The 23141-nt window shown below is 43.8% G+C and overlaps 4 protein-coding genes across 5 annotated transcripts; 3 read left to right on the top strand and 1 right to left on the bottom strand.

Annotated features, from left to right (window-relative positions):
• Nucleotides 1–35: 35 nt before the first annotated feature.
• On the bottom strand, nt 36–3410 carry gskip (gsk3b interacting protein). Of its 2 annotated transcripts, XM_076107629.1 has the most exons (3): nt 3135–3410; nt 1044–1290; nt 36–948 (listed from the first exon to the last, which is right to left on the bottom strand). In XM_076107629.1, exons 2-3 carry the CDS (start codon nt 1284–1286, stop codon nt 790–792), a joined length of 402 nt encoding a protein of 133 aa, XP_075963744.1. In that variant the 5' UTR covers nt 1287–1290; nt 3135–3410; the 3' UTR covers nt 36–789. The 2 variants fall into 2 exon arrangements, with proteins under 2 accessions (XP_075963744.1, XP_075963743.1); XM_076107628.1 differs by lacking the exon at nt 3135–3410 and having other exon boundaries at nt 1044–3118.
• On the top strand, nt 3239–17548 carry atg2b (autophagy related 2B). Its single transcript, XM_076107624.1, has 43 exons — nt 3239–3482; nt 4187–4593; nt 4690–4852; nt 4983–5135; nt 5230–5332; nt 5657–5819; nt 5910–6089; nt 6216–6312; nt 6433–6597; nt 6716–6861; nt 7001–7112; nt 7336–7579; nt 7661–7823; nt 7947–8039; nt 8139–8327; nt 8427–8700; nt 8779–8887; nt 8967–9168; nt 9704–9846; nt 10126–10283; nt 10406–10578; nt 10682–10832; nt 10943–11145; nt 11657–11737; nt 11889–11995; nt 12314–12406; nt 12498–12568; nt 12661–12737; nt 12833–13003; nt 13107–13239; nt 13328–13527; nt 13614–13843; nt 13934–14051; nt 14168–14359; nt 14437–14538; nt 14634–14712; nt 14833–15043; nt 15136–15205; nt 15290–15372; nt 15559–15680; nt 15846–16000; nt 16096–16245; nt 16338–17548. The coding sequence occupies exons 2-43, from the start codon at nt 4432–4434 to the stop codon at nt 16566–16568; spliced, it is 6222 nt and encodes a 2073-aa protein (XP_075963739.1). The 5' UTR covers nt 3239–3482; nt 4187–4431; the 3' UTR covers nt 16569–17548.
• Nucleotides 17549–17762: 214 nt separating this feature from the next.
• noxred1 (NADP-dependent oxidoreductase domain containing 1) lies at nt 17763–19460 on the top strand. The gene is made up of 6 exons (XM_076108035.1): nt 17763–17920; nt 18039–18220; nt 18457–18637; nt 18720–18874; nt 19024–19222; nt 19313–19460. Exons 1-6 carry the CDS (start codon nt 17763–17765, stop codon nt 19458–19460), a joined length of 1023 nt encoding a protein of 340 aa, XP_075964150.1.
• Nucleotides 19461–19747: 287 nt separating this feature from the next.
• Nucleotides 19748–22781, top strand: tmed8 (transmembrane p24 trafficking protein 8). Its single transcript, XM_076108320.1, has 6 exons — nt 19748–19886; nt 20259–20370; nt 20516–20609; nt 20728–20818; nt 20985–21278; nt 21464–22781. Exons 2-6 carry the CDS (start codon nt 20261–20263, stop codon nt 21679–21681), a joined length of 807 nt encoding a protein of 268 aa, XP_075964435.1. The 5' UTR covers nt 19748–19886; nt 20259–20260; the 3' UTR covers nt 21682–22781.
• The last annotated feature ends 360 nt before the right edge of the window (nt 22782–23141 follow it).

Here is a 23141-nt window from a genome sequence, read left to right as displayed (position 1 = left end):
TCTGACATTTGTAGATGTAAAAATGAAGACAAATGTAATTCTCAGAATTTATTGTTCTGCGCAAAGGCCAGTAGCAAGGAATGGATTTCTTAACACTGAAGGACATGAAATAACTATTGACAATTAACCAAAATTTGAGAGAGACTACAACATAAATATACAGTGATCACTTTTACAGCAAACTCTTGAAATGCAGTATGAAGAAAAATAACATTCAAACTAAATTAACTTTATAATTGAGATTGTATAAACCTTTCAAAAAGTTTCTGACCTAGTTATCATGTGAAATGTCAGCCCCACAAAATGGCATTAATTGGTCATTAAGGCATTATATACATGAGGTGACAGAATATAGCTTTGGCTCTTTCACCTGCTGAATAAGAACTAGTTGGTACGTTTGAGCAGATATCAGCTGTCGGGTCACAGTTTTAGTGAACTGGATCTATAATTCATACAACCCGTTTCTTTCTCAGACCGTTCCGAGTACAAAAGGTGCAGGATTCTCAAACGATGTGCACCGTTAAAAAAATTGTATCGCTTCAAGTTGGAAAATCTTTCCACAGTAAAGGCAACAGACCCCATACAGCCAAAACCACCAAGCAACATGACGTCATTCAATGATATGGAAGTCGGAACAAAGAGTTGCTAGAGCAGGGTAAGCCTTACTGTAGTGGTAGCTAGGCAGGTTGATGTCACATAACAGGCTATAATATTTGACCAGACTTGGCTCATATATCCAAATTTACCCAAATCATCAACTTCTGTTCCACTTCGTCAACGTGGTCCTTTTTACTGTCCGCTTTGCTTCAGCCTCTCTAGCCGCTGGAGCAAAGCGTTCCCAAAGGCTTCTCTGTAGCCCGGACTCAGCTTGTCGAGAAGTGAGTAAACAGTCTCGTGATACTGGGTGTCTAAATCCTCGTCCACTTGATTGAAGGCATAGCCCACCACCTGTTTGGAGAAGTGATTTATTGTAAAACATGCATACAATGAGGAATAAAACAGGAAATCACTGTGCTTCACTTTCCGTGTGTGTGCGTCTTTACCCTTAATCCCGACTCTGTGAGCTCCAGACAATACCGGTTTCCCTCTCGTGTTTCCACGTTTATGTAGGCCACATCTGACGCGCTGCTGAGACTTTGTGACACGTGCATTTCGTCAACGGCAAAACGTACGTCATTTACCACCGCCTCTGCCTCCAAACTCATGTCCTTGACGTGGCCGAGCACAGCACAGTCCTCGTCAAAGGAAGAGACGACGGATTCCTCGGGCTGGCAGTCTATCTCCATCCCCCTGTTACAGAGCAACAACATTATTGGCGGACTCAGCTGAAGCCCAGATGTTACTGTATGCTATTAAAACTTGCTGACTGACACAATGATAGAAAGAGTTCTCCATGTCCACAATCACTGAGTGCACTTGAGAAACCCTGCAGTTTACTGGGACTGTGTCAGAACAAGCAGCTCTTTACTGCCATGAAACTAACTACATTCATTGGACTACCTGTCAAGTGTTATCTATAATGAGATGGTAGTTAAAATAAAATACACCAGTATAATATGGTCATAAAACTTAAAACAGCTATGCACGGCTTTAAAAAAGGGTTGTGATGCACGTGTTCCCTAAAGGCACATTATTTAAAGAAAAAAAGCAGAACTGAAACAAACAAGCATCTGACTGATCTGTGAACTTTTTTATTAGAAGTGCAAGATGGACTATTTTTAACACTTAAGATCCTCTATGAGTGGCCTAGTTGGGTGAGGAAAGGTTACACCAACTGAAACTAGGAACTCAACTACTCAAGTTGGACCCACTAAAATGTCATTAACTTCCTAAACTAAATGTAGTTGCACCAGTAAGATAACATTACACACGTGTAAGATAAAATGGGTATTCCCAGAATAGATAGTGTGCGAAACACTTCCTCCTTCCAAACAGGTGTAGTTGGTCCCTGCATGGTATAGCCATGATTTATCAGAGCACCGGATATTCAAAAAGTCCAATGTGTTCCCAGAGAGGAAGACCAATGTTGTCTCCAGTGCTTCCAAATGATGAGTCGGCTCTGTTTTTTAAAATTTCATCCTGCAAATGCTTCACTCATTGAAGATCACTCTGAATGTAAAAGGTTGCTAAATGCACCGGTGCATTTTTGTTAAACAAGTTGAACACATTGTTCGCCCCATTTATGTCAAGGAGCATTAGGTTGTGCATTCCTGTATGAGCCCTTTTCCTGCAGGACAGCTGTAACCTGTTACTCCGCATCTGGCTGCGTCATCGTTCATTCGTTCGGATGGATGCCTTTATGGGTGCTGCTGAGCCCTCGTAACCACTGAATGTTAGACACGCAGCAACCTTTATGTAACCTGTCCCTGCTACCTTTTTGATGTCTGTTTTACAAGCAAAACACTGTGGATTTGTCATTGTTATGGAAGGAGAAAATATCATCATGGGTTGGTCTTCTGTATAGCCTGTTAAACCAACACACAGTGCTAGTAAGGTCACTTAGAATTAGACAGAGATATAAATAGGCAGAAGGATAGGATGTACTTAGATCCTTCGTTAAAGCAGCAATATAACGAAGAAATAATAATTGATTGCAAACACTGCGTTAAATATGTTACTTAAGTTTAAACTATTATTAATGCAGTTTATTGCAGAAAAATGCCATTAGCGTTACATTATTCTATTACTGGAATATTATTACAGTTGCATTAATGACCGCGTGGCATTATATCGTTGTAGTTTTGTCGAGGTGGAGCTGATTATAAATATGTTATACATGTACAATGAAGAACAGCGACATCTTGTGGACTCTGAGCAGCCTGGTTGTGTAGCTGGATGAGGATAAATAAATCTGGTTACTGTTCACACAGACAGCTGCTATGTATGAGTTTCATGCTAATTAAAATGCAAATTAGGCGAATTCATAGAACGTTAGTTAGGAAGACTAATCTACTGTAGCTGAACTCTGAGAAAACTAACGGTATCAAAGCAGCTGACCGCTCTGTGGGCTATACACGTATTTCAATCCCTTTGGTTATATTTAACCCGTTTGCATTTTAAATATGGTAATCACGCGATTGATATGAATACGTTACAAAAGTCATTTCTAACCAAAGTGCGTTCGTTTTTCTCACCTCCTCGTTGGACGTGTTCTTCCGGGCTCGTGGAAGCGTCCGGGGCCCGCTCGAGCTCGTTAGAGAGGGTTCCGTCAAAATGAGCGTCACCTCACGTTAGATCGGTAACTAACCGTTGAGCTGCAAATGCGTGGATAACCAGAGACTGAGGTGACATTAACGCACGCCCTGTTTCTAGTTCAACCGCTCAGCGTCTAAAATAACGACCTAACATAAATGTTGACCCAACCGCCCGTCCAGAGGTCCACACTGAGCCGCCATGTTATGACGTCATGACCTAATCCCATCCCGGTGGAGGCTCAATTGGTGCGGAGTCATGAAAGTGTTTGTAAACAACTCAGACAGAAGGTAACTCGCCAGCTGCACTAATACATTCCGCTGTGTTCGTTTACTTGTGCGTGTTGCCGTATTGCTCTGGTGTGTGTATGTGACGTGATTTTTGTCAGCGCACACCTCACTGTGGGAAGATAACTTAGTACGTGTTTGATTTTAGGGTTAGCTAGCCATCTAGCAGGCATGTACCGTTACAGTCTGTAGCCTGACGTTAGCCGGCTATGCTAATGTTGCCTCACGGGAGTGATTCAGAGGCTAGCTAATGTCGCTAGTCTTGCTAGCCGGCTAGTTAGCTGAAATGACATGTCTTTGTCTAGCTAGCGCTACTTCCGTGTCTCACTACGATAACAGCCCCGTTCAAGTGACCACAGCTACGGGCAGCTATTAACTGGCACGTCTGTGGCATTCAAACAGTTATTTCGTAAGCGCGTTTGTCTTGTTTACACTGGCTCTAGAATGGGGGTAAATGTGTGCTGATGATAACACTGACGTTGTGGAGATTTAATGCTTCACTTATATTATAGTGCTCCTCAGGATACATTTAAAACCGTGTCTGTCTTAAACTGACGCATTCGTGAAGCTTGTTGTTTTCGTCTGTGCTGTAAACATTGTGTGAAGCTTGTTGTTTTCGTCTCTGGTGTAAACATTGTGTGTCAAGTCCCATGTTGTGTCAAGTGTCAAATTACAAAAGCTGGAACCATATCTCTGTCTCTCAATAGGAGCCGCAAACAGGAGTCTGACCAATTCCCACACATATCCCCGAGTGTCAACACATCCTGCGGAGTGTCCCTAATCTTGGGATGTGAAGGGTGTTGGAGTTCAAGATTTCTTAATGTCTTTAAGTCGACAGGATGACACAACTGTAACACCAGTGATTCATTCATAGCTGTCCGAGTTGCTATACCATTCCGGTTGCCTCGAGATCCCCGTCATTACCTGTGTACTGTTCACCCATTGAGTTAAGATGCCGTGGCCATTTTCGGAGTCCATCAAGAAGCGGGCCTGTAGATACCTCCTGCATCGGTACCTTGGCAACTTTCTGCAGGAGAAGCTGAGCTTGGATCAGCTCAGTTTAGACCTCTATCAAGGCACCGGATCACTTGCACAAGTGCCATTGGATAAATGGGTATGTGTAGTGTTGCCTGGAAATACAACCGATGAATTTATTTGATTTAAACACATCATCTGTATGAACGCTTCAACATTATTCCTTGTTCCTCAGTCACTCAATGAGCTCCTAGAGACGGCAGATGCCCCTTTTGAGGTCATCGCAGGGTTCATCCAGACAATTTCTCTAACCGTTCCATGGGCGGCCCTACTGCACGAAAACTGTGCCCTGGAGGTCAAAGGTTTGGAGATGGTGCTCAGACCAAGACCAAGAGTGGGTAAGGAGAGGCCGCATTGCGTGCCACTAGGACACCATCTTTCAAAAAAGTGTTAGATGGAAATGTATCATCATTCTGTTAAAAAAGTTGACAACTGATTTTACTGAAAAGTCAATAACTGTCCCTCCAGCATCTGGCACTGAGCCCATGTACTGGTCCAGTTTCATGACGAGCAGCATGCAACTTGCCAAAGAATGTCTCAGCCAGAAACTCACTGACGATATGGGAGAGAGCTTCCAGCCTTTTGAGGGGTTAGAGAAGTTTGCAGAAACGATAGAGACAGGTACGATATGTAGATACTGTTGAGCAACATTTTTAAAAAGTGAACCGCCCTAGAATTGTGTTAAGTAATTTCTTTTAAATTTCCTACCTTGCAGTTCTGAGAAGAGTTAAAGTGACATTTTTGGATACTGTTCTCAGAGTCGAACACATTCCAGAAAATTCTAAAACTGGGATCGCCCTTGAGATTCGAATCAAAAAGTAAGTTTGGACATCCTGGAAAACCAGACAATTTCCATAATATTACATTAACATATCACAACATATTTTCCAACATCAGAATTTAGTTAAAAGTCTCCATCCATTATCAATTTTAATTTCTAAAATCAATCATCATTCAGAAAGGAAGACGCATAAATAAGGGGAGCAAAATAAAATACTATTGAATATTTTTTTTTATGTTGTAGATAGTGAAAAGGTTGCAGCTATATGTATGGAAGATGTCCCTATCATGTAGTACATGCGATGCAATAGTTTTAACTGCAGGTCCTTATCAAACTAATTGTGTTCTGCTGTTGCTTTCAGGATTGTTTACTGCGATGAAACAGGCGAGGAGACTTCAAGTGTGAATGTGCATCAGCCAACAACATTTGCACATAAAAACCTGCAGATGGAAGGCATCACTGTATTTTGGGATGAGTTCTCAGATGTGTCCCGTGCTGGCTGTAAATCTTCACCCACTCCAGCGGTTAGTGTAGCGAGTCTTTGAAATTTTGCAGGAAAGTGTATATATGAATGTATGTGTCAGCCTTTTTAAAATATATCTTTTATTTTGCAGGAAACTGAGCCAAAGCTCTCCCCTAGCTGGAATCCCAAAATCATATGTGAGCCTCATCCTCAGTTTACAGAGCAGTTATCCTCTACGACACCCTTTGAACCGGTGCAGGTCGGGAGCCTCTGTGGTAAAATCGAGTTGTCCCTCACTCTGAAAAACAACTTGGCGATGCCTGGAGCAAAGGTACATTAAGCATTTCTTAATTACAAAATACTATAAGCAAACAAATCTGGATTATTTCAACAGTCAATATTATGAACTCGGGGTGATTGCTAATAACCAGGGTGTTTTACGTGCTTTGCTTTTCAGCTGGATGTTGTCGGACACATTGATACGCTTCTCATTCTTCTGTCCCCACGGCAAGTTCATCTTCTTCTGGACTTGTGTGGAGCTTTTTCTGGTGGAGGTGAGCCTCCTCTCTGTTGATAGATGGGAGACAACATTTCAATCAAACCGGGTAATAATGTCCCCAAATGAGTTACTGAGAAGTAGAGTGAATAGAGGATTTCCTATTCTTTTTGCGAAGGTGCGCAGGAATGGGCTAAGGATAGAAAGAGCAGACCCATGCAGCAAGAGGATGAGTATCGGCTCCATATGGAACTGAACCGCTGTCTGAAGAAGGATACCGCTGTGCTAGGAACAGACCCAGACCTCTTTGAGAGCCAGACCGCCAGAACTGTGTCTAGTCGAGGTTGGACTGAAACACCATCCTCTAACCTTTGACCTTTCAGAGAAACCGGATGTTGTGGTTGCATCTATCTAACTGAATGTGTTCTTTCTTGCTTTAAACCCATCTGTGGTTGGTGTAGATGACGTGTTCTTCTCCATGGCAGACATGGACATGTCTCACAGCTTGTCATCCCTTCCTCCTCTGGGTGAACCGCCCACCGTTGACTTGGATTTGTCACTCAATAGCAACTATTCCACCTCACCAGGAGAATCTCCGTCTGCAACAGTAAGTCTTCACGTCAGCAAATTGCAAAAAAATGTCATTGAATCATCATACTGACAAAATTAGGAGGTATTTGACTTGCGGGCATTTTTAGTTTGTGTGGTAAAACTCTCCCGAATGAACCGTGTGTCTGTGTTTGTAGGCTCTGTGGGATGATTACATGGATGTACCACGACAAAGAGAGAAGCAGACTAATGAAGCTCCCATCCAGTCGCGGGATTTACAATTCCCTCAAAAATTACTGAGACAGCCTTGTAAGTATCACAATGTATCTGTATACATAATTTAAACGCATTAAACTATTAAATACTAGTCCCTCTGTGGCCATGTGCTGAAGGGAGCAAAAGGAGCTTTTATGCTAAGTAAAGATTACATCAGCATATCCTCCTGATTGGATCTTTATCTGTTGTAACATACCAACACGCAGCTCTCAGTTGCACATGGTTACGTGGTTCGTGTGCCATTGTTGTATTTCAGCCCATCCAACCAAAACCCACGGTGATGAGTCGAGGCCAGAGCTGGTGTTGAGGTTGACACTGAGCAGCCTTGCCGTCTCAGTCCTCCACATCGACCCGCTGCCACCACCGGATGCTGCTCCCAGTCCCCTTGGCCCCATGGCTGCACACTTCTTCAGCATGGTGGGCCCAGGCCAGCTCGCCCCAGCTGCTTTCCTTCAGTCCCGGACAGTGTTTAACCAGGCTTGCCCCCATGACCATCTGAGGTGCGCTTTTGTTTTTCACTAATTCCTTTTATTTACCATGTATGTGTTTTATGTCTGTGTGATCTGGGCTTATATTTGCAGGTTTGTGGCCCAGGGCCTAAAGATCAACTACGAGCACTGTCAGGGATCCAGCCTGCGGACTTTCAGTACTGATGTCTCTCTTGACCAGATGGAGTTTTTAGAGTGTCTTTTCCCCTCTGAGGCTGTCACTGGTGGCTCCCAAAGAGGCATTCAGTACACTGAGGTTAGTGTTTCAAGTCCAAGCTAAGCACATGTGGCAGTGCACTGAGCTTCGGTTTGTTAAACACCCTTTATACATGAAATGACATTAGGAGTGATTCTCACTACTTCCTCTGTCACACCTCAGCTCCTGACATTTGACACCACAGTCAGTGGTGATGCGGCGCTTACCAGCTGCCTTCACCTACTTTACAAACAGGCTGAGCGCAGAGGCCCTCAGGTAACTTATTAGTCCAATATGAAACACTTAACACTCAAAAGCTTTATGTGTGTCACCGTCATGCTTTTAACTCAGTCAACACGCTGGTTCTCTGTGCAGGGCGGCCAGGCTCGCCTTAGCACCATTCCTAGGAAGGCTGAGATCCAGGTGGAGCTGGGCCCCGTGCGCTCTGAGCTGGACATCAGCATCGTGGACCGTCTCAACTCTTTGCTACAACCTCAGAAGCTGGCCACCACAGAGCTGATGGCCTCCCACATGTACACGTCCTATAATAAACATGTCAGCTTGGTAAGGACTTCTCAAGAACTACTATATACTATAATATATATATATGCTCTCTAACATATCTTTATTGTAATTCTTTGTCCCTTCAAACTCATTTCACAGCATAAGGCCTTTACGGAGGTCTTCCTTGATGACAGCCATACTCCCACTAACTGTCACGTATCGCTGACTGTCAATGCCCCGTTGCTGGGCCTTGCCATCCGCTTCCCCATCCCTGACCTGCGTTCAGATCAGGAGAGGGGTGCTTGGTTTAAGAAGTCCCTGCAGAAGGAAGTACTTTACCTGGAGCTGGAAGACCTGGAAGTGAAGACAGAGTTCATGGGTGGCAGCTCTCCTGACCAAACCAAAATGGAGCTCACTTTCAGGGAGCTTATTGGTATGTGGTCTAAAGTTAATGTTTTTGAATATAGGAGGAATTGCTCTTTAACTGCTTTTTATTATTTTGTTTGCATAGGGAAGTTTCAGGAGGAGCCGGATCAACCGGCTGCCCGGTTCCTCAGAGTGTCCCACACCATGGATGGAGACATGACGACATCTGAAAGTGTGAAGTTTGATTGGCCGAGGTAAGTTTATCTAAACAGACCGCAGACTGCTCTGTCCATTCAGGGGAACCCCTCACTGATGTTGAATCTCTGTGAGCAGGATTGTGCTGAAGATGAACCCCACTGCAGTCCACTCGATACTGGAGCGGGTGACGGCTGAAGATGACGAGGGTGCTGAGGACCATTCCCTTGAAGAGGAAGAGGAGGAAGGGGCTGCCCATTCACTCAAGGATGTGTGTGACTTTGGGAAACCAGAGCCATCACCCTTTTCGTCACGAAGGGTCATGTATGAGAATGAAGAGGTATGTCATGGCCAAAGGGCCACACTCAGCAAAAATGCAAATATATATTAGTCCATTTCTTAATGTTGTTGAAGTACCTAGAGCAACTGCCAAATGTATTTGTATTATTATTATATCCAGGTGTATGAATACCACCTGATTGTTTAATATTAGTCTGCTCTCTTTATGCAACTTGTCAATCACAAAAGGCTCTGTTTGGCATGTTATCAATGCACAGATGCCACAAACCTTCAATAACCATATAGAAATGTTGCAGCCCACATATTTGAAAAAGTTCCTTTTTAAATTTGCTTGAAAAAATACTTGTTGTTTCAGTTCTGACGATAGCGTTGCTCAAAGGCAGGTGGGTTTTGTGCAGGTGGAACATTTGCATTCAGGAGCGAGGGTGTCTTCTGATTGATGCATTATATTGTAATGACAGATGCATCATTATGCAAACAGCAACATCCGCAGTGATTTGCATGCCTAACCTGTTGACAGAGCAGATGGTGACAAACCCATGTTGTTGTTGTTGTTGTTTGTTTTTTAACTCCAGATGGTCATCCCTGGTGATGTTGCTGAAATGACAGAGTTCCAGGATAAAACCATGAACAACTCCCGCTTCATCCTTGAGTTGTGTTTCCCCAACGTGCAATTAATGCTCCCCAGCAAGGCATTTTATGAAAAACTACACAACAGGTACCACATTTATGATATGATACAAGATGTGTACATGTGTACATGTGTTTCGTAGTAGCTGAAAATCAACAAATGATCTTTTGGTGAAGGGTTTTTGTTTGAATACATTTCATTAGATCATGTTTTAGCTGAGACAGGTCTTGTTGACACCCAACAACAATGTTGAAAAGAGACTATCAAAATGAAGTGACTAAAACTGTATTCATCCCCATGAAATATATGATAAGATGCCTATTAAGATACTTAACCACTGTAAAAAGTATATTCTCAATATTTTAGGATAAACAATGACCTGTTGCTGTGGGAGCCAACTGCTCCATCTCCAGTGGAGACGGTAGAAAGCATGCCATATGGAGTCGGACTCTCTGTCGCCAGTCAGTTGATCAACACTTATTCCAAGGACAGCTTCAGCCAGTTCCGCTCTACCGGTCCCGAGGGTGAGACGACAAAAAAAAAAGATTTCCCATGAATGTGCATTGAGTCAGACTGTTAGAATCGTATTAGAAACATCTACGAGGAAGTTGTCCCTTCATAGACATGCTTTGTGTTGTGCTGACAGAGGACAGTGACTCAGACGAGGAGACCATGCACTATTACTGTCCTGCGTCTGACCTGGGCCTCAGGTCTCGCAAGAAGAAAAAGCCCAAAGCCCAGAGCAAGACCTCCCAGAGCCTGTTCTCTGTCATCATCAGTGTCAATCATGGCCTGGTGGCTCTTCAAACTAATGCTAAGGTGGACTTGTATCCTTTTTTGTCATCACTTACCCGGTTTTATTCAAACGTTCCTAGTATCGTGTTTTATGGATCGTGGAACTGAGTTTCCATCTTTCTCCCAGAAGGAGGATAAAACTCTACTGAAAAACAAACATGGCGAGTTCTGGCTGGAGGTGAAGAATGCCGTGTTGTTCAGTGTGACGCAGTACGAAGGATATAAAGACCAACACTACATCTGCTTCCACACCAGTAATATCTGCATGTACCATCAAGGTAAACCACCGGCACACATTCAGAGTACTACTACTATATAACCATGCTGTTTCTACATCAGTGTTATGTCATTCATATACGCATGTCTTCCCTCTTGTTAATCTCTTCAGGACTTGTGGATGGAGGCACCTCTGTATCAGACGTCAAGCTGCCGTGCAGGACGCATCCCCACTGGTTAGAGCCAACCATCTACCAATCCGAGACGTCTCCTGAGAGAGCCTCAACACCCTCGGAGGGTATCGGTCTGGAGGCCCGCAGCATGGTCTCCGTTGCTGTCAAAATCTCATCGCAGAATGCAGAACGCAATGTCAAGGTAGAATACTCAAATCGCTGAAGTAAAAGGCCGCGCTGGCTGACAAGACGGCTTTAGATCACCTCGGTATAGACTCCCTGTCTGTTAGGAGCGCTGTTGGATTGCTAAACTGACACATACGACAACGTATACTTCAGATCCCAGAGTCGTGTAGCACAGTTCAGTGATTTGTGAGCCAAAGAACGATTTTCAGATCGTCCATTTCACATCTGCTAACATGGAGGGTGCAGGCTTTATGACCTATATTGGAGCCAACTACTACGGGGTGATCAAGATGTTTTAGCTTCACTGTTATGTTGGCCATCTTCATACACACTCTATGATGAATACACGTTTTTTTGTGGGGACTTATTTTTATGCTGTGAAACACCATGGTGATGTGTTTATTATTGATTTATTGCTGTAACATCTGTTTCAACCACATTCAGTAAACGTTTCCCTTATTTGACAGAACTGGTGTTTAAATATATCTGTCGGTGTGTTTTTTGTTTTCTCCTCACTTTTCATGTAGGAATTTCTGGTTGCTGTTGGAGTAAGAGGAGCCACACTCCAGCACAGAGTGGTCTCTCCCAGCCTGGGCTGGTATGACCAGGTAGGCCAGTATGGAGCTACTCATTCACTAACTCTTTCACAGCCTCTTTGATTCTTTTGCCTTCACACAAAGGTTAAGACAGCATTTCAGGGAAATATAATACAATAGAATATTACAATTGTAATCTTAATGCCAATTTCTGTATCAACAGATTGTTGACTTTCTGAATGTTTCCGATGAGCCTGTGTTGGGATACGCCCCTCCTACGTCTGTCACCACCCTACATTTACACCTGTGGAGCTGCTCTCTAGACTACAGGTAAATCAGACCTCCCACTAAATAATGAGTTATCTGTGTGTGTATCGTGGAGGCACTTTAAAGATGAATTCACAAAAAGTGAACTTGTCCTTTTTAGAGTTTTATTGCAATAAGTATGTTTCACATTTGCAAATGCGGATCTCCCAGCTGACTGGCAAGAGAGACGAAAACTAGATTTCATAAGAGGCAGAAGGAGACAAGCTCTTAGGCAATAGAGACTTCATATAAGACAGTATAACATAATCAGTAAGGAGAACAACAAGTGAAACGGGTTTTCAGCTGCCAGTACAGTATTCTAATCAGTTCTTCTCTCCACAGACCCCTTTACCTGCCAGTCAGATCACTGTTGGTTGTGGAGACTTTTAGCATCTCCAGCAGTGTCTCTTTAGACCACTCTTCCTCAACACTCAGGTATGAGCAGACGACTGGTTTTGCTGACACAACATTGAGTGATGTAATTACAACCGAGTTATTTTTGCTGAGTATAATGTGTTCTGCGCAGGATCATTTTGGACGAAGCGGCTCTGTTCCTCTCAGACAAGAGTAATGCTGTTTCTGTCAATCTAGTGCGAGGTAAGTTGACTTCAGTGATGATCTTAAGAAACTGCTTAAAATGTTCGAATGCAGCTTTGACCAACGTTTGCTTTTGGTTTTTTTTGTCACAGATTATGTCCAAGTGGTAGACATGGGAACATTGGAGCTCAGGATCACAGCTGTCAAACCGGGAGTGGATGGAAAGTTGGTAAGAGTTGTCCGTCTCTAACCGACAATGTTTCAAACGTTTTTCTCTCGAATAGAAGGTTGAAAAATGTGTGCGTCATGTTTCTCTGGTGATAGTCGGAGCCCAGATTTGAGCTGCGCTGTTCCAGCGACGTTATTCACATCAGAACATGTTCGGACTCCTGTGCCGCCCTCATGAACCTTATCCAGTATATCGCCAGCTATGGAGACTTGCTCCCCCCTGCAGAGCCAGAGGCCAAACACAGCAGCACCACACAAAGAACCAAGGTCAGCAGCGACACCACCAAGAGGCCCATATTACGTAGCTACAGTAGGATTGAAAAAAACTCCACTGGTCGTACGTTCTTATTTTGAGTATGTTTGTGGACAGGCGGAGTTTCCTAGCCGGCCCACATCTCAGACGCTGTTGCTCGCTGAGACTGAGCAGCAGATGCTGCAGGATCTGATGAGTGAAGCTATGGAGGAGACTGACGGGCAGCATGCAGCAGGGCTGCAGCAGAATGGTGAAGACTTTGTTCAGTAAACATTCAAGTTTTAGCTCCATGAATGATATCACTTAACTTGATTTTCAATTTTTTCACACATCTATAGGTGCATGTGAGGAGCGGAATCAAGACCAAGACCCGCCTCGCTCAGACCTATTCCTGTTCCCGGATGAGAGTGGGAATATTAACCAGGAGTCAAGCCCCACTTACCCCATGCTTCACTCTCCTCTCATCACTCCTGTCCCTAGCCTGGCTCAAGAGACGGACGACTTTTGTATCCTGGAGACACCAGGTTCCAGAGGAGAGGTCAGGATCTACTCCTTCACACAGGTCTGGCTACGTAACAAGTATGCTGAAAATGTGTGGCTCACTGAAAGCAACGTGTGTTTCAGGATCTTGATCAGGAGCCAGTGGTGAAGCAGCTCACCTCGGATCCTGTGGAAATCAAAGACGATTACTTCAGTCAGCCTCTAGATGGAAGCGATTCCAGCCGAGGAGCCGTGAACTTTCCCATCCCAGAGGTGCGCTACCTCATCAAGGAGATCTCTGTCATCTGGCACCTCTATGGTGGGAAAGACTTTGGGAGTGGCACTTTCACAGCCTCTCCTGCTAGAAGCCGGGGGTGAGCCATTCACTATGTTCACACACTGTTTAGAATGTGCTCAAAGGGAAACAGACGTGTGTAATTTGTGTCCCTGTCTCCCGTTTGCAGGTCTACACCGCATAGCTCCCCGTCTCAGACTCCAGTCAGACAGGCCAAGGCTTCAGGACGGGCAGGAGGTGGAAGAGGAAGGAACCCTGACGTCCTGATGGAGATACAGCTCAGCAAAGTACAGTTCCTCTTTGCCTGGAATACATTTTTATTATGTTACTCTCGAACAGATCAACTAAATACATTCGGTCATTTCTTCACCATTTACCAGCTTTTCTTTGACCTTCTCCCCAGGTGAGATTTCAGCATGAGGTGTACCCGCAGGGCCAGGTGGCTTCTGGACCAGCAACGGACCAGCCAGTCTCCCGACAGGTGTTTATTGTGCAGGACTTGGAGATTCGAGACAGACTGGCTACTTCACAGATGAACAAGTTCCTCTACTTGTATTCTAGCAAGGAAATGCCCAGAAAAGCCCATTCTAACATGGTGAGGAAGGCAACACACTCACGTTAACGCGGTCAAGTCTTTGCCTTGTGTAACTTCTTGTGTGCTTTCGGTCTTAGTTGACAGTTAAGGCGCTGCACATGTGTCCTGAGTCAGGCCAGGCTCCCCAGGAGTGCTGTTTGCGTGTTTCCCTGATGCCTCTTCGCCTCAATATTGATCAGGTAAAAGTCTTTGATACAGATGATTTTATCAAAGATGCGGATCAGCATCCTCGGTAACATTTAAGTGACGGCCTTGTTTTTTGTTTGTTTTGAAGGATGCACTGTTCTTCTTGAAGGATTTCTTCACAAGTCTTGCTACTGAAGTTGAGTTTTTCTCACCGCCTGCTCAAGAAGGTAAAATGCATTATTCACAAGAGCCTTGAACTCGAACAGAATCAAACATACAGCCTTGCACACCGAGCGTGGGCGGTGACACTTGAACATACTGGCTCCTGATACTATTTTGTTCTGCAGCTGTCTGTGTTTCCACAAAAAAAGCGGCTGCCCCAGAGATCACCTGCAGTTTCTCCAAGCACGCCAGCGGCAGCCAGAACCCGGCTCCAATCATCTCAGTGCCTGCTCAGAGACGTTTGAGCCACAATGGTTTCTGCACATCTGGCCGGGAGGAAGCGAACGACAATGAAGCCACTGCTCCTTCTTTCACAGACCAACCGATCTTTTTTAGGTCAGCGTTAAATAACTAAACAAGGAAACCCCCTTTTGAGGAAATCATTTCATTGCTCGTTTGTGTTTGGTAACATTTGCTTTTTCTAAAAGGGAGTTTCGGTTTACCTCTGAGGTTCCCATTCGCTTGGATTACCATGGGAAACATGTTGCAATGGAGCAGGTACATGGTCTAAGAGGCATGTGTACTAATTCCACATTATTTCACTTGTGCTTTATGAATGATCTTATGACTGCTCTCTTACAGGGAACATTTGCAGGGATCATTATCGGGTTGACACAGCTTAATTGTTCAGAGCTGAAACTGAGGCGCTTGTGCTATAGACAAGGGTATGTTTATCTGAGTGATGCATCATATCAGACCGTGACGCTTATTATTTGATATCTTTGATTCAGCAAGTAATAGAGCACATTTCTTTTACACACAACGATAAATGATTTATCTCTATCAAGTGTGTAATACTGGCAGAGAATCAAATATCTTTCCCAGGAAACTAATATTTCTCTGTGTTTCAGATTATTGGGTGTTGATAAGCTGTTTTCCTATGCAATAAACGAGTGGCTAAGCGACATAAAGAAGAACCAGCTTCCAGGACTACTGGGTGGTGTGGGACCTATTCACTCTCTGGTGCAACTAGGTGAGTACAATACATGTTCTAAAAAACTGTGTGTGTGTGTGTGTGTGTGTGTGTGTGTGTGTGTGTGTGTGTGTGTGTGTGAGAGAAATACCCCCGATTCAGGTGCATCTTTCGTGTAATGTATTGCCTGTTCTTAAGATGCATGTTCTGTTCTGTCGTGTTCAGTTCAGGGATTCAGGGACTTGGTCTGGCTCCCGATTGAGCAGTACAGGAAAGATGGCCGGATAGTCCGTGGGTTTCAGCGCGGCACCGCCTCCTTTGGAACTTCTACTGCTATGGCTGCTCTGGAGCTCACCAACAGGATGGTGCGGACCATCCAGGTAAAGTCGTCGTTTTACTGTTCCTAAAAACGTCTGCAGAATACCAATTCAATTCATGAGACATCTGACGAATCTATTGTTGCGTGTAATTTTAGGCAGCAGCTGAAACGGCCTATGACATGGTGTCTCCAGTGCCTGATGAGAGGGACACAAAGAGGGTAAAACGGTTCTCCCATTATGGATTGGCTCATCAGCCCGTTGACCTGAGAGAAGGTGTAGCCAAAGCCTATACTGTTGTAAAAGAGGTAAACACACCAAAAGCTAAAATGACCAATGTTTTCACTTCAATTACAGTGATGGAAAAAAACCCTAATGAGGATTTTGTTTCCGTCCTCAGGGCATCACAGACACAGCACTGACCATCTATGACACAGCCACCAGGGAGCATGAACAGCGTGGGATGACAGGGGCAGTGGGTGGCGTTCTCCGCCAGCTGCCACCAGCAGTCGTAAAGCCACTCATTATGGCCACTGAAGCCACCTCCAATGTCTTGGGTGGAATGAGGAACCAGATTCACCCTGACGCACGGCAGGAGGAGTCTCAGAAATGGAGGCAGGGCGAGGAATAATTATTCTTGCCATATGGTACCTGTCTGAAACCATGACTGCATAGAAGCAACAGCTGGAAAATGTGTTCAACTTTCTTTGAAAGAGGAACACAGATGTGCACATACGGCCCTGGTATAAATGCATTACTGTTCATTTTGTGGCAATTTGAGCTACTGTGATTCAGCTTGTGTCAGCTAACCAGTTTCCTCACAGTGCCTTCATGGTTATCAGCATTGTTTAATCAAAGGATGTATGAAGAGTAATGAATTATAAGCCACATCTATATGTCTTTTGATTTGTTTTAGGATAGACAACAGTGTTATAAAGATCAAATAACAATGAAGAAATAGGCACAACATTTGATTAATTCTCAAGCAGCTCTGTTTACAAGTTGTGTAGTTACGTTCTCTAATCGTGTCAACAAACACTAATGGTATAGGTGTAATGACCCTTAATGTGTATAATGTGCTGTATGTGGGCTTTATTTACTGTAAATATTCCTGATGGTTAACATTTCATGCAAATATAGAAGTATAGAAACTGAATGTGTTACAGCTGTGTAAAGTTCTGTTATTAAGTGACTAAGTCAAAATAATGACAGATGGGAAGACTATCCAAATTAGTTATAAATTTTCATAATTTTATTTTGAGCTGTGATCAATGTTGTGACTTTTCACAAAAGCTGCTGTTCTGAAAAGCTGCTTTTAAATTTTAAAATCGGTTTCAAATGTTTTATTGTGTCTGTCTGCGCTCACATTTGCAAGTTGTTGACAAACTTGTATTTACTCAAAATCTTGAAGCAAAGTCTTAATATCTTGCACAATTGTCGGTTTTTTTGTTGTATGTTTGAATATTGATATTCGGCTTGATATGCTGTGTTGCAGACATTTGATTTGCCCATTTTCTTGTTTATGTGGACAGCATAATATTTGTTGTACATAAGTGTACAGTTGAATTTGTATTAAAAGCATGAAAGGGAAATAAAAACTGTTGAATCTGAGTAGAGAGTGTTTTTTATTTTATTTTGTGCTTGTATCCTAAAAACAACACGCAAAGTTTGTCGGCAGGAATTTTATTTTGAAATATGTGAGCCGTTAAATCGGAAGTTGTTCTTTTACCATGGAAACAAGAGGACCAGGCACATTTTTACAACATTGTGAACCTTGTCACGATACACCCTTTGCACATTTGACTCCTGTCGAAACTCTGAGGCGATGGTGGACGTCGCTGCTGATTTGAGCAGTCTTTCTTTTGAGGCCGAACTAACTGAAGACGAGAAAGAGTTTCTTTACCTTCGTGCACGCTCGACTGGACTGACGTTTTGCGGGTGCGCGCACGCAGCTTTCCTTTGCAAACTGGTCCACTCACTGAGGTATTTTATTTGTGGGTCTATTTTTGAGTATCTGTGACACACAGGAAGGACTTAACACTAACTTTGACCATACTTAATGCTACTGCTCGAAGTCATTCTGTATGATTACCATTAACAGATGCACCATCAAGTGTCCCTCCGTGGACAGAGGCTCGTTGGCATCAGGAGGAGACAGTGACATGTGCATTGGGATACTTGGGATGGGTCACATGGGGAAACAGCTGCTCCTCGCCCTCCTTGAAAAGTCTGGGGTGAAACCATCGCACATTAAGATCTCCAGTAGAAGACCAGAGTCTGCAGGTACACTTAAAGACCCTTGAAAGTCCAAATCAATGTTAAATAGCAGTTCTGATGCAGTGAAACTCACTAAATCAGCCAGTGTGTGAAATAACACATTAGACTGGAACCGCCTTATGTTTTCTATCCTGCAAGTGAAAAGGACTGTGTGTCATAAAAGTTTCCCCTTGAGCTTTGCTTCCTTGTATACTGAAGAAGTCGTCCTTGTGTTTGCCTTTGTTGCTTCTTCTTTTTTTCAGTGGAATTTATCGAGACAGGAGTTGAATGTTTCTTTGACAATCGCAGACTGGCAGCATGGGCAGACGTCCTGTTCCTCTGCTGTCTGCCCTCTCACCTCCACAAAGTCTGCGCTGATCTCCGCTCTCACCTGTCCAAGCGCTGCCTCGTGTACAGCTTCATCTCTGGTGTGCCCGTCACCAGGTACTCCGGGTACACACTCGTACACATGCAGCATTGTTGATTTTCAGTCACTGAATCCCTCTCTTTTGATCTTCTATTTCAGATTGGCTCAGCTTCTTGGACACGACTTCATCCTCAAACCACAGTATGACTTTGTCTCTTGTGACACTGCAGATGTGTGGCTGTCTTGCACTCAGCTGACCACGGCTTTGACAGATCCTTTACTGATCGAGGCATCGTGTCCTCTTACAATGACCGGTATGCCATGTTTCATTATTGCAGACTTCTTTTTCTTCAGAGCTGTTTTATAAGATGTAAGGGAGAGCATTTGGAATTTAGTGCAGCAAGGCTTCACTCTTGATTTGACATCATTTACATTTAAGCTGACTTGTGATTCCCATATTTAGGTGGCATTTCTGTGGGTCTGAACTGGGTGAGTGCAGTGTTGTACAGCCTGCTAAATATCTGCACCTCTGCCAGTCTGGGATCCAGTGATGCTCTCTCTCTTATCAACACCGTCCTGAAAGAGAAGTGTCCACACGCTGTGGAATTAGATGCACACAGTTTCATCAGTGCATCACATGCATCCTCCCTTCACACAGAGGAGTGAGTGGAACACTAAGAATATATATTTATATATATATTTCTGTCATGTTTAACTTAGTCCTGATCAAACGGGTTTTTTTCCTCCCCAAGTCCTTTCCTCTGGATTTCTCTCACTGATGCCCAGACCGAGGAGACACCGCTGCTGTGCTTTCTATCAAGCAGCAAACCTATGCAACAGTGCATCTCTGCAGCATACAAATCACTGCTATGCAAACCAAATCAGACAGTTACAGTCTAATGTGAAACTTAACAGATGTTCCAAGGATGTCCAGCACATGGGCCTATACGTAAAGTGTTTGTATGTTGCACATTTTGTTTTGAAAATTGTAATGTAATAAGATTCATTTTTTCAATAAATAGGCCTCAACGGTGTTTTGTGACAGCTGTGTTTTTAACGGTTGTATTTCATACACAATCTGTGGAACTAAAATATGTGAACAACGTACACATGGTGTAAAACTTCTTCAACACAATCTCGACGCTTGAGATTCGCAGATTTTCGTCAACGCTCGAGAAAACGCGGAAGTGTCAAACAACTCGGGTCTGTATTTCCTGAAGCAGCAGCGCCGTGGAGAGAGACCCGTTACGTGATCGCGGCGATATGGCCTAAATTGGACTAAAGTGCCATCGTATCGCTGCACCAGACTACCGGCGTTACGTCGTGGTGAGATAAAGTTGTGTCTGGTGTGGCCGCAGCTTCTTCGGCTCTACTTCTCTCTGCCTGCTCGACAGCGTCAGCTCATGTGAGCTAACTAGCTAGCCTCCCAGCTAAAGTTAAAGCCAGAGGTTGATGCTGTAGTAGAGCCTCGCATAACGTGACACTATTCGCTCCTGTGGCGTTGGCTGCTAATTTTCCATTTTCGTACTGTTATTAAAACAGTCCGTTATTGTTACAGTTTGTTTAGTTAGTTTATCCGGACAGTGTTATGAGGCTAATTTCGGTGTCGTCTGTCTCTCCCTCCCTGAGGTTACTGGTAGGGGCGGGGTTTCATCTTTTTTAGCCACGCAGACTGAGGTGTTTGTCTTGCCTTTACAGCCATGGAGAGATTAGAAGCTACATCAGAGCTCCAGTCACGGCTGTCGTCCCTCTCCTCCTCCTCGTTCCCGGGAATAACAGCCAAACAGAGCGACAACAGACCGCTGGACAGGTAGCCTGTTGCTGCAGAAAGTGCCGCTTAGACAGCGACTGTAAGGAAACGCGTTGCTAGTTTTACTCCTTGCATCCTGAATGTCTTCTCTGTTTATATATTGTGATGTCTTTTTTTTTCTGCTGGTATACCATCTGCTCCTCAGGCTCCCGAACACAGACCTTTCACAGAGCTGCACCCAATCCAAAAACCAAGCTGATATGGAGGAAACCAAGGGGGACTCAGGGCAACATTCTGAGGTATTTAATATTTAAGTGTGTCGGACGAGCTGTCAATGAGGGGCAATAAACAGGGAAGTGCAATAGGATATGATTTCTCAGCTATAATATCAGTGTTGTGTTTGGGTGCTTTTTTGAGGGTAATGCAGCGGCCCCTGCAGAGCTGGCCCCGGGGGAAGGAGGCGAGGAGAACAGTGCTGGGAGTTGTCAGCTCTCCGCTGAGATGAAAGGTGAGGGCCTGCAGAGTGTGCCATCATAACTGCTGCTTTGTTTTATCATGAATCTTTTGATACAAGCTTTAAAAACCTCAGGTTTATCTAAGCCAGATAAATGATTGTCAAAGTTGCCGTTATGCTCTTTGTGGACACATTGCCATTTTGTGCCTCCTGACGGCAGCCCAGATGCCGCCCCTGACACCCCCAACAACGTGGACATCTGCTGCAGTGAAGGAGCTGAAAGCAAAGCTTCGAACGGAGGACGACGGCGTGGTGACGGTGTACCGAGGCGACATCATGACGGTCCACGTGCCCACTGTCCCCGAGGCCAAAAAAGTGTGCTGGGAGTTTGCTACAGACGGTTATGACATTGGCTTCGGCATATATTTTGACTGGACTCCTGTCACAAGCCGGTCCATCACCGTGCACATCAGCGAGTCAAGTGATGACGAAGACGAAGAGGAGGAGCTGGGAGGTCAGTTACTGTAGGGTTTGCAATTCAGAGTGTAAAGCGGCCTAAATGTATCATTCTATAAAACGTATATCAGTCGTTCTGTATCTACAAAGCACACCGTAGTTGTGTTTTTATACGTTTTCCTCCAGCTGGGAGGACCTGAGGCACGGTGTTTGACTTTGTGCTTTATGTGATTCCTGTTGCAGGGCCCATCGGTAACGGAGATGTTGAGAAGGGCTCCAAAAGTCAAACCAACTCAAACTTGGCTGAAATCGTACCCGTATACCGCCAGGACAGTCACACAACCGTCCAGGGGGGGAGCCACGATTTTCCAGGTGAAGGCACTTACCTGCTGAAGTTTGATAACTCCTACTCTCTATGGCGAAATAAAACTCTTTACTACAGAGTTTATTACAGTGCCTGAGATGCCACTTTAAGAATGTAGACTTTAAAGAAGAATACTACTCGTAAGACCGATTGAACTATTTTTGATTCAGTACTTTGAAAAAGATAAAGTTATAATATAAAAGGTTAAATAGAAGCATATCTATTTTTAGCACTGTCGGCTTGTGTTGCCGCATGTTGAAGTCGCAATCGGATGGTTTTGAATGCAACATCTGCTCCGATGTCTTACTGATGGATATTTGAAGAACCCTTGCATAATGTGCCATGTCCCTGTGTAAGCACTGTGCTATTTGGTCAAGTGTCCGTCATTTAACATTCATTGTCTTCAGCTGAGACATTTCTATGGTAGCAGTGATCAGGGAACACCTGCACAGAATTAATTTCACCAGGTGCTTAATCAGCAGCGCTCTAAAGAATTTGTTTTGTTGTGTGTGTGTGTGTGTACTGTGAGCGTACACCTTCTATGATTATGTTTTGTTGTTCAGTGTATTTATCCTTCTTCTTTGTATCGTAACTTATTTTTTTTTATCTGTGTCAAATTATATCGCGTGACAATGGACAATATGATTATATAATACAATGCACAATGAGTTGTCTACTGTCATAGTGGTGTGTTGGTAAAAGGTATAGAAGTTGAATGTACTGAAGCAAGTGGTAACAGTTTACCAGAGTGTGCTTTTTTTATGACACAAATAAAAGCCATCCCTTATCACACAAAGCTCTTATTATGTAATATAGATTCAATATTTACAGTCGCCCTCCCTCCCTTTTAATTTACTGATTCAGAGGAAGCGAGCGGCTGTAATATTTCATCCGAATGCATTTTGTGCACAGGTCTATGTAAGTAAAGGTCAGTGTTTGTTTTTGAATCTCCCCGGTGCATTCGGCATACTTTTGATTGCGTTGCTTTGTTTCCGTCCGGTTTCTAAAATCGATGACTCTACCAAACTCACTTGTGTGCATGTTCCCAAAGATGTCTCGGACTGCTAATGCTGTATACAATGTAAAGCAACTGGTTTACTGCTTCCCATGTCTGCTGAACTGTACCTTTTTACTGTACGTCATGATGACATTTGTTCCTGAAATTTATATTCCACAATAAAGAGAAGATTGACTAGTTTTCTTTTTTGATTCATTTGAGAATTGGATCAAACATATTGGAAACTGTGATTAGTAGATAATAGTTTGGAAACTGAAGAGCAGGTAAACATTGCAAAATGACACTGAAGACATGTCGTTAAGACCACTTGTGTGTGTGTAGTCCCTTAAGTAAATGTGTCTTGAGACGCCATCGTCTCACCGCTGATCCAGGATTAGGAAGCTGGTCCCCCGTGTTTCCATCAAATTATGGCATTAGGGGATTGATGTAATTGTTACAGAAGTGCTGATGAAACCAGGTTTTATTTTCAGCTCTCCCTAAAGGCCAGTCAGACTCCTGAGTAACATCTAGTGTCCCTCACATTTTACATGATGTTCCTA

The sequence above is a fragment of the Anarhichas minor genome, unplaced genomic scaffold (genome assembly GCF_050575085.1).
Source record: "Anarhichas minor isolate MPS153535 unplaced genomic scaffold, ASM5057508v1 ptg000040l, whole genome shotgun sequence".
Classification (NCBI taxonomy): domain Eukaryota; kingdom Metazoa; phylum Chordata; class Actinopteri; order Perciformes; family Anarhichadidae; genus Anarhichas; species Anarhichas minor.
Note: the sequence above shows the minus strand (reverse complement) of the source record. Positions and strands in the feature narration are given on the sequence as shown.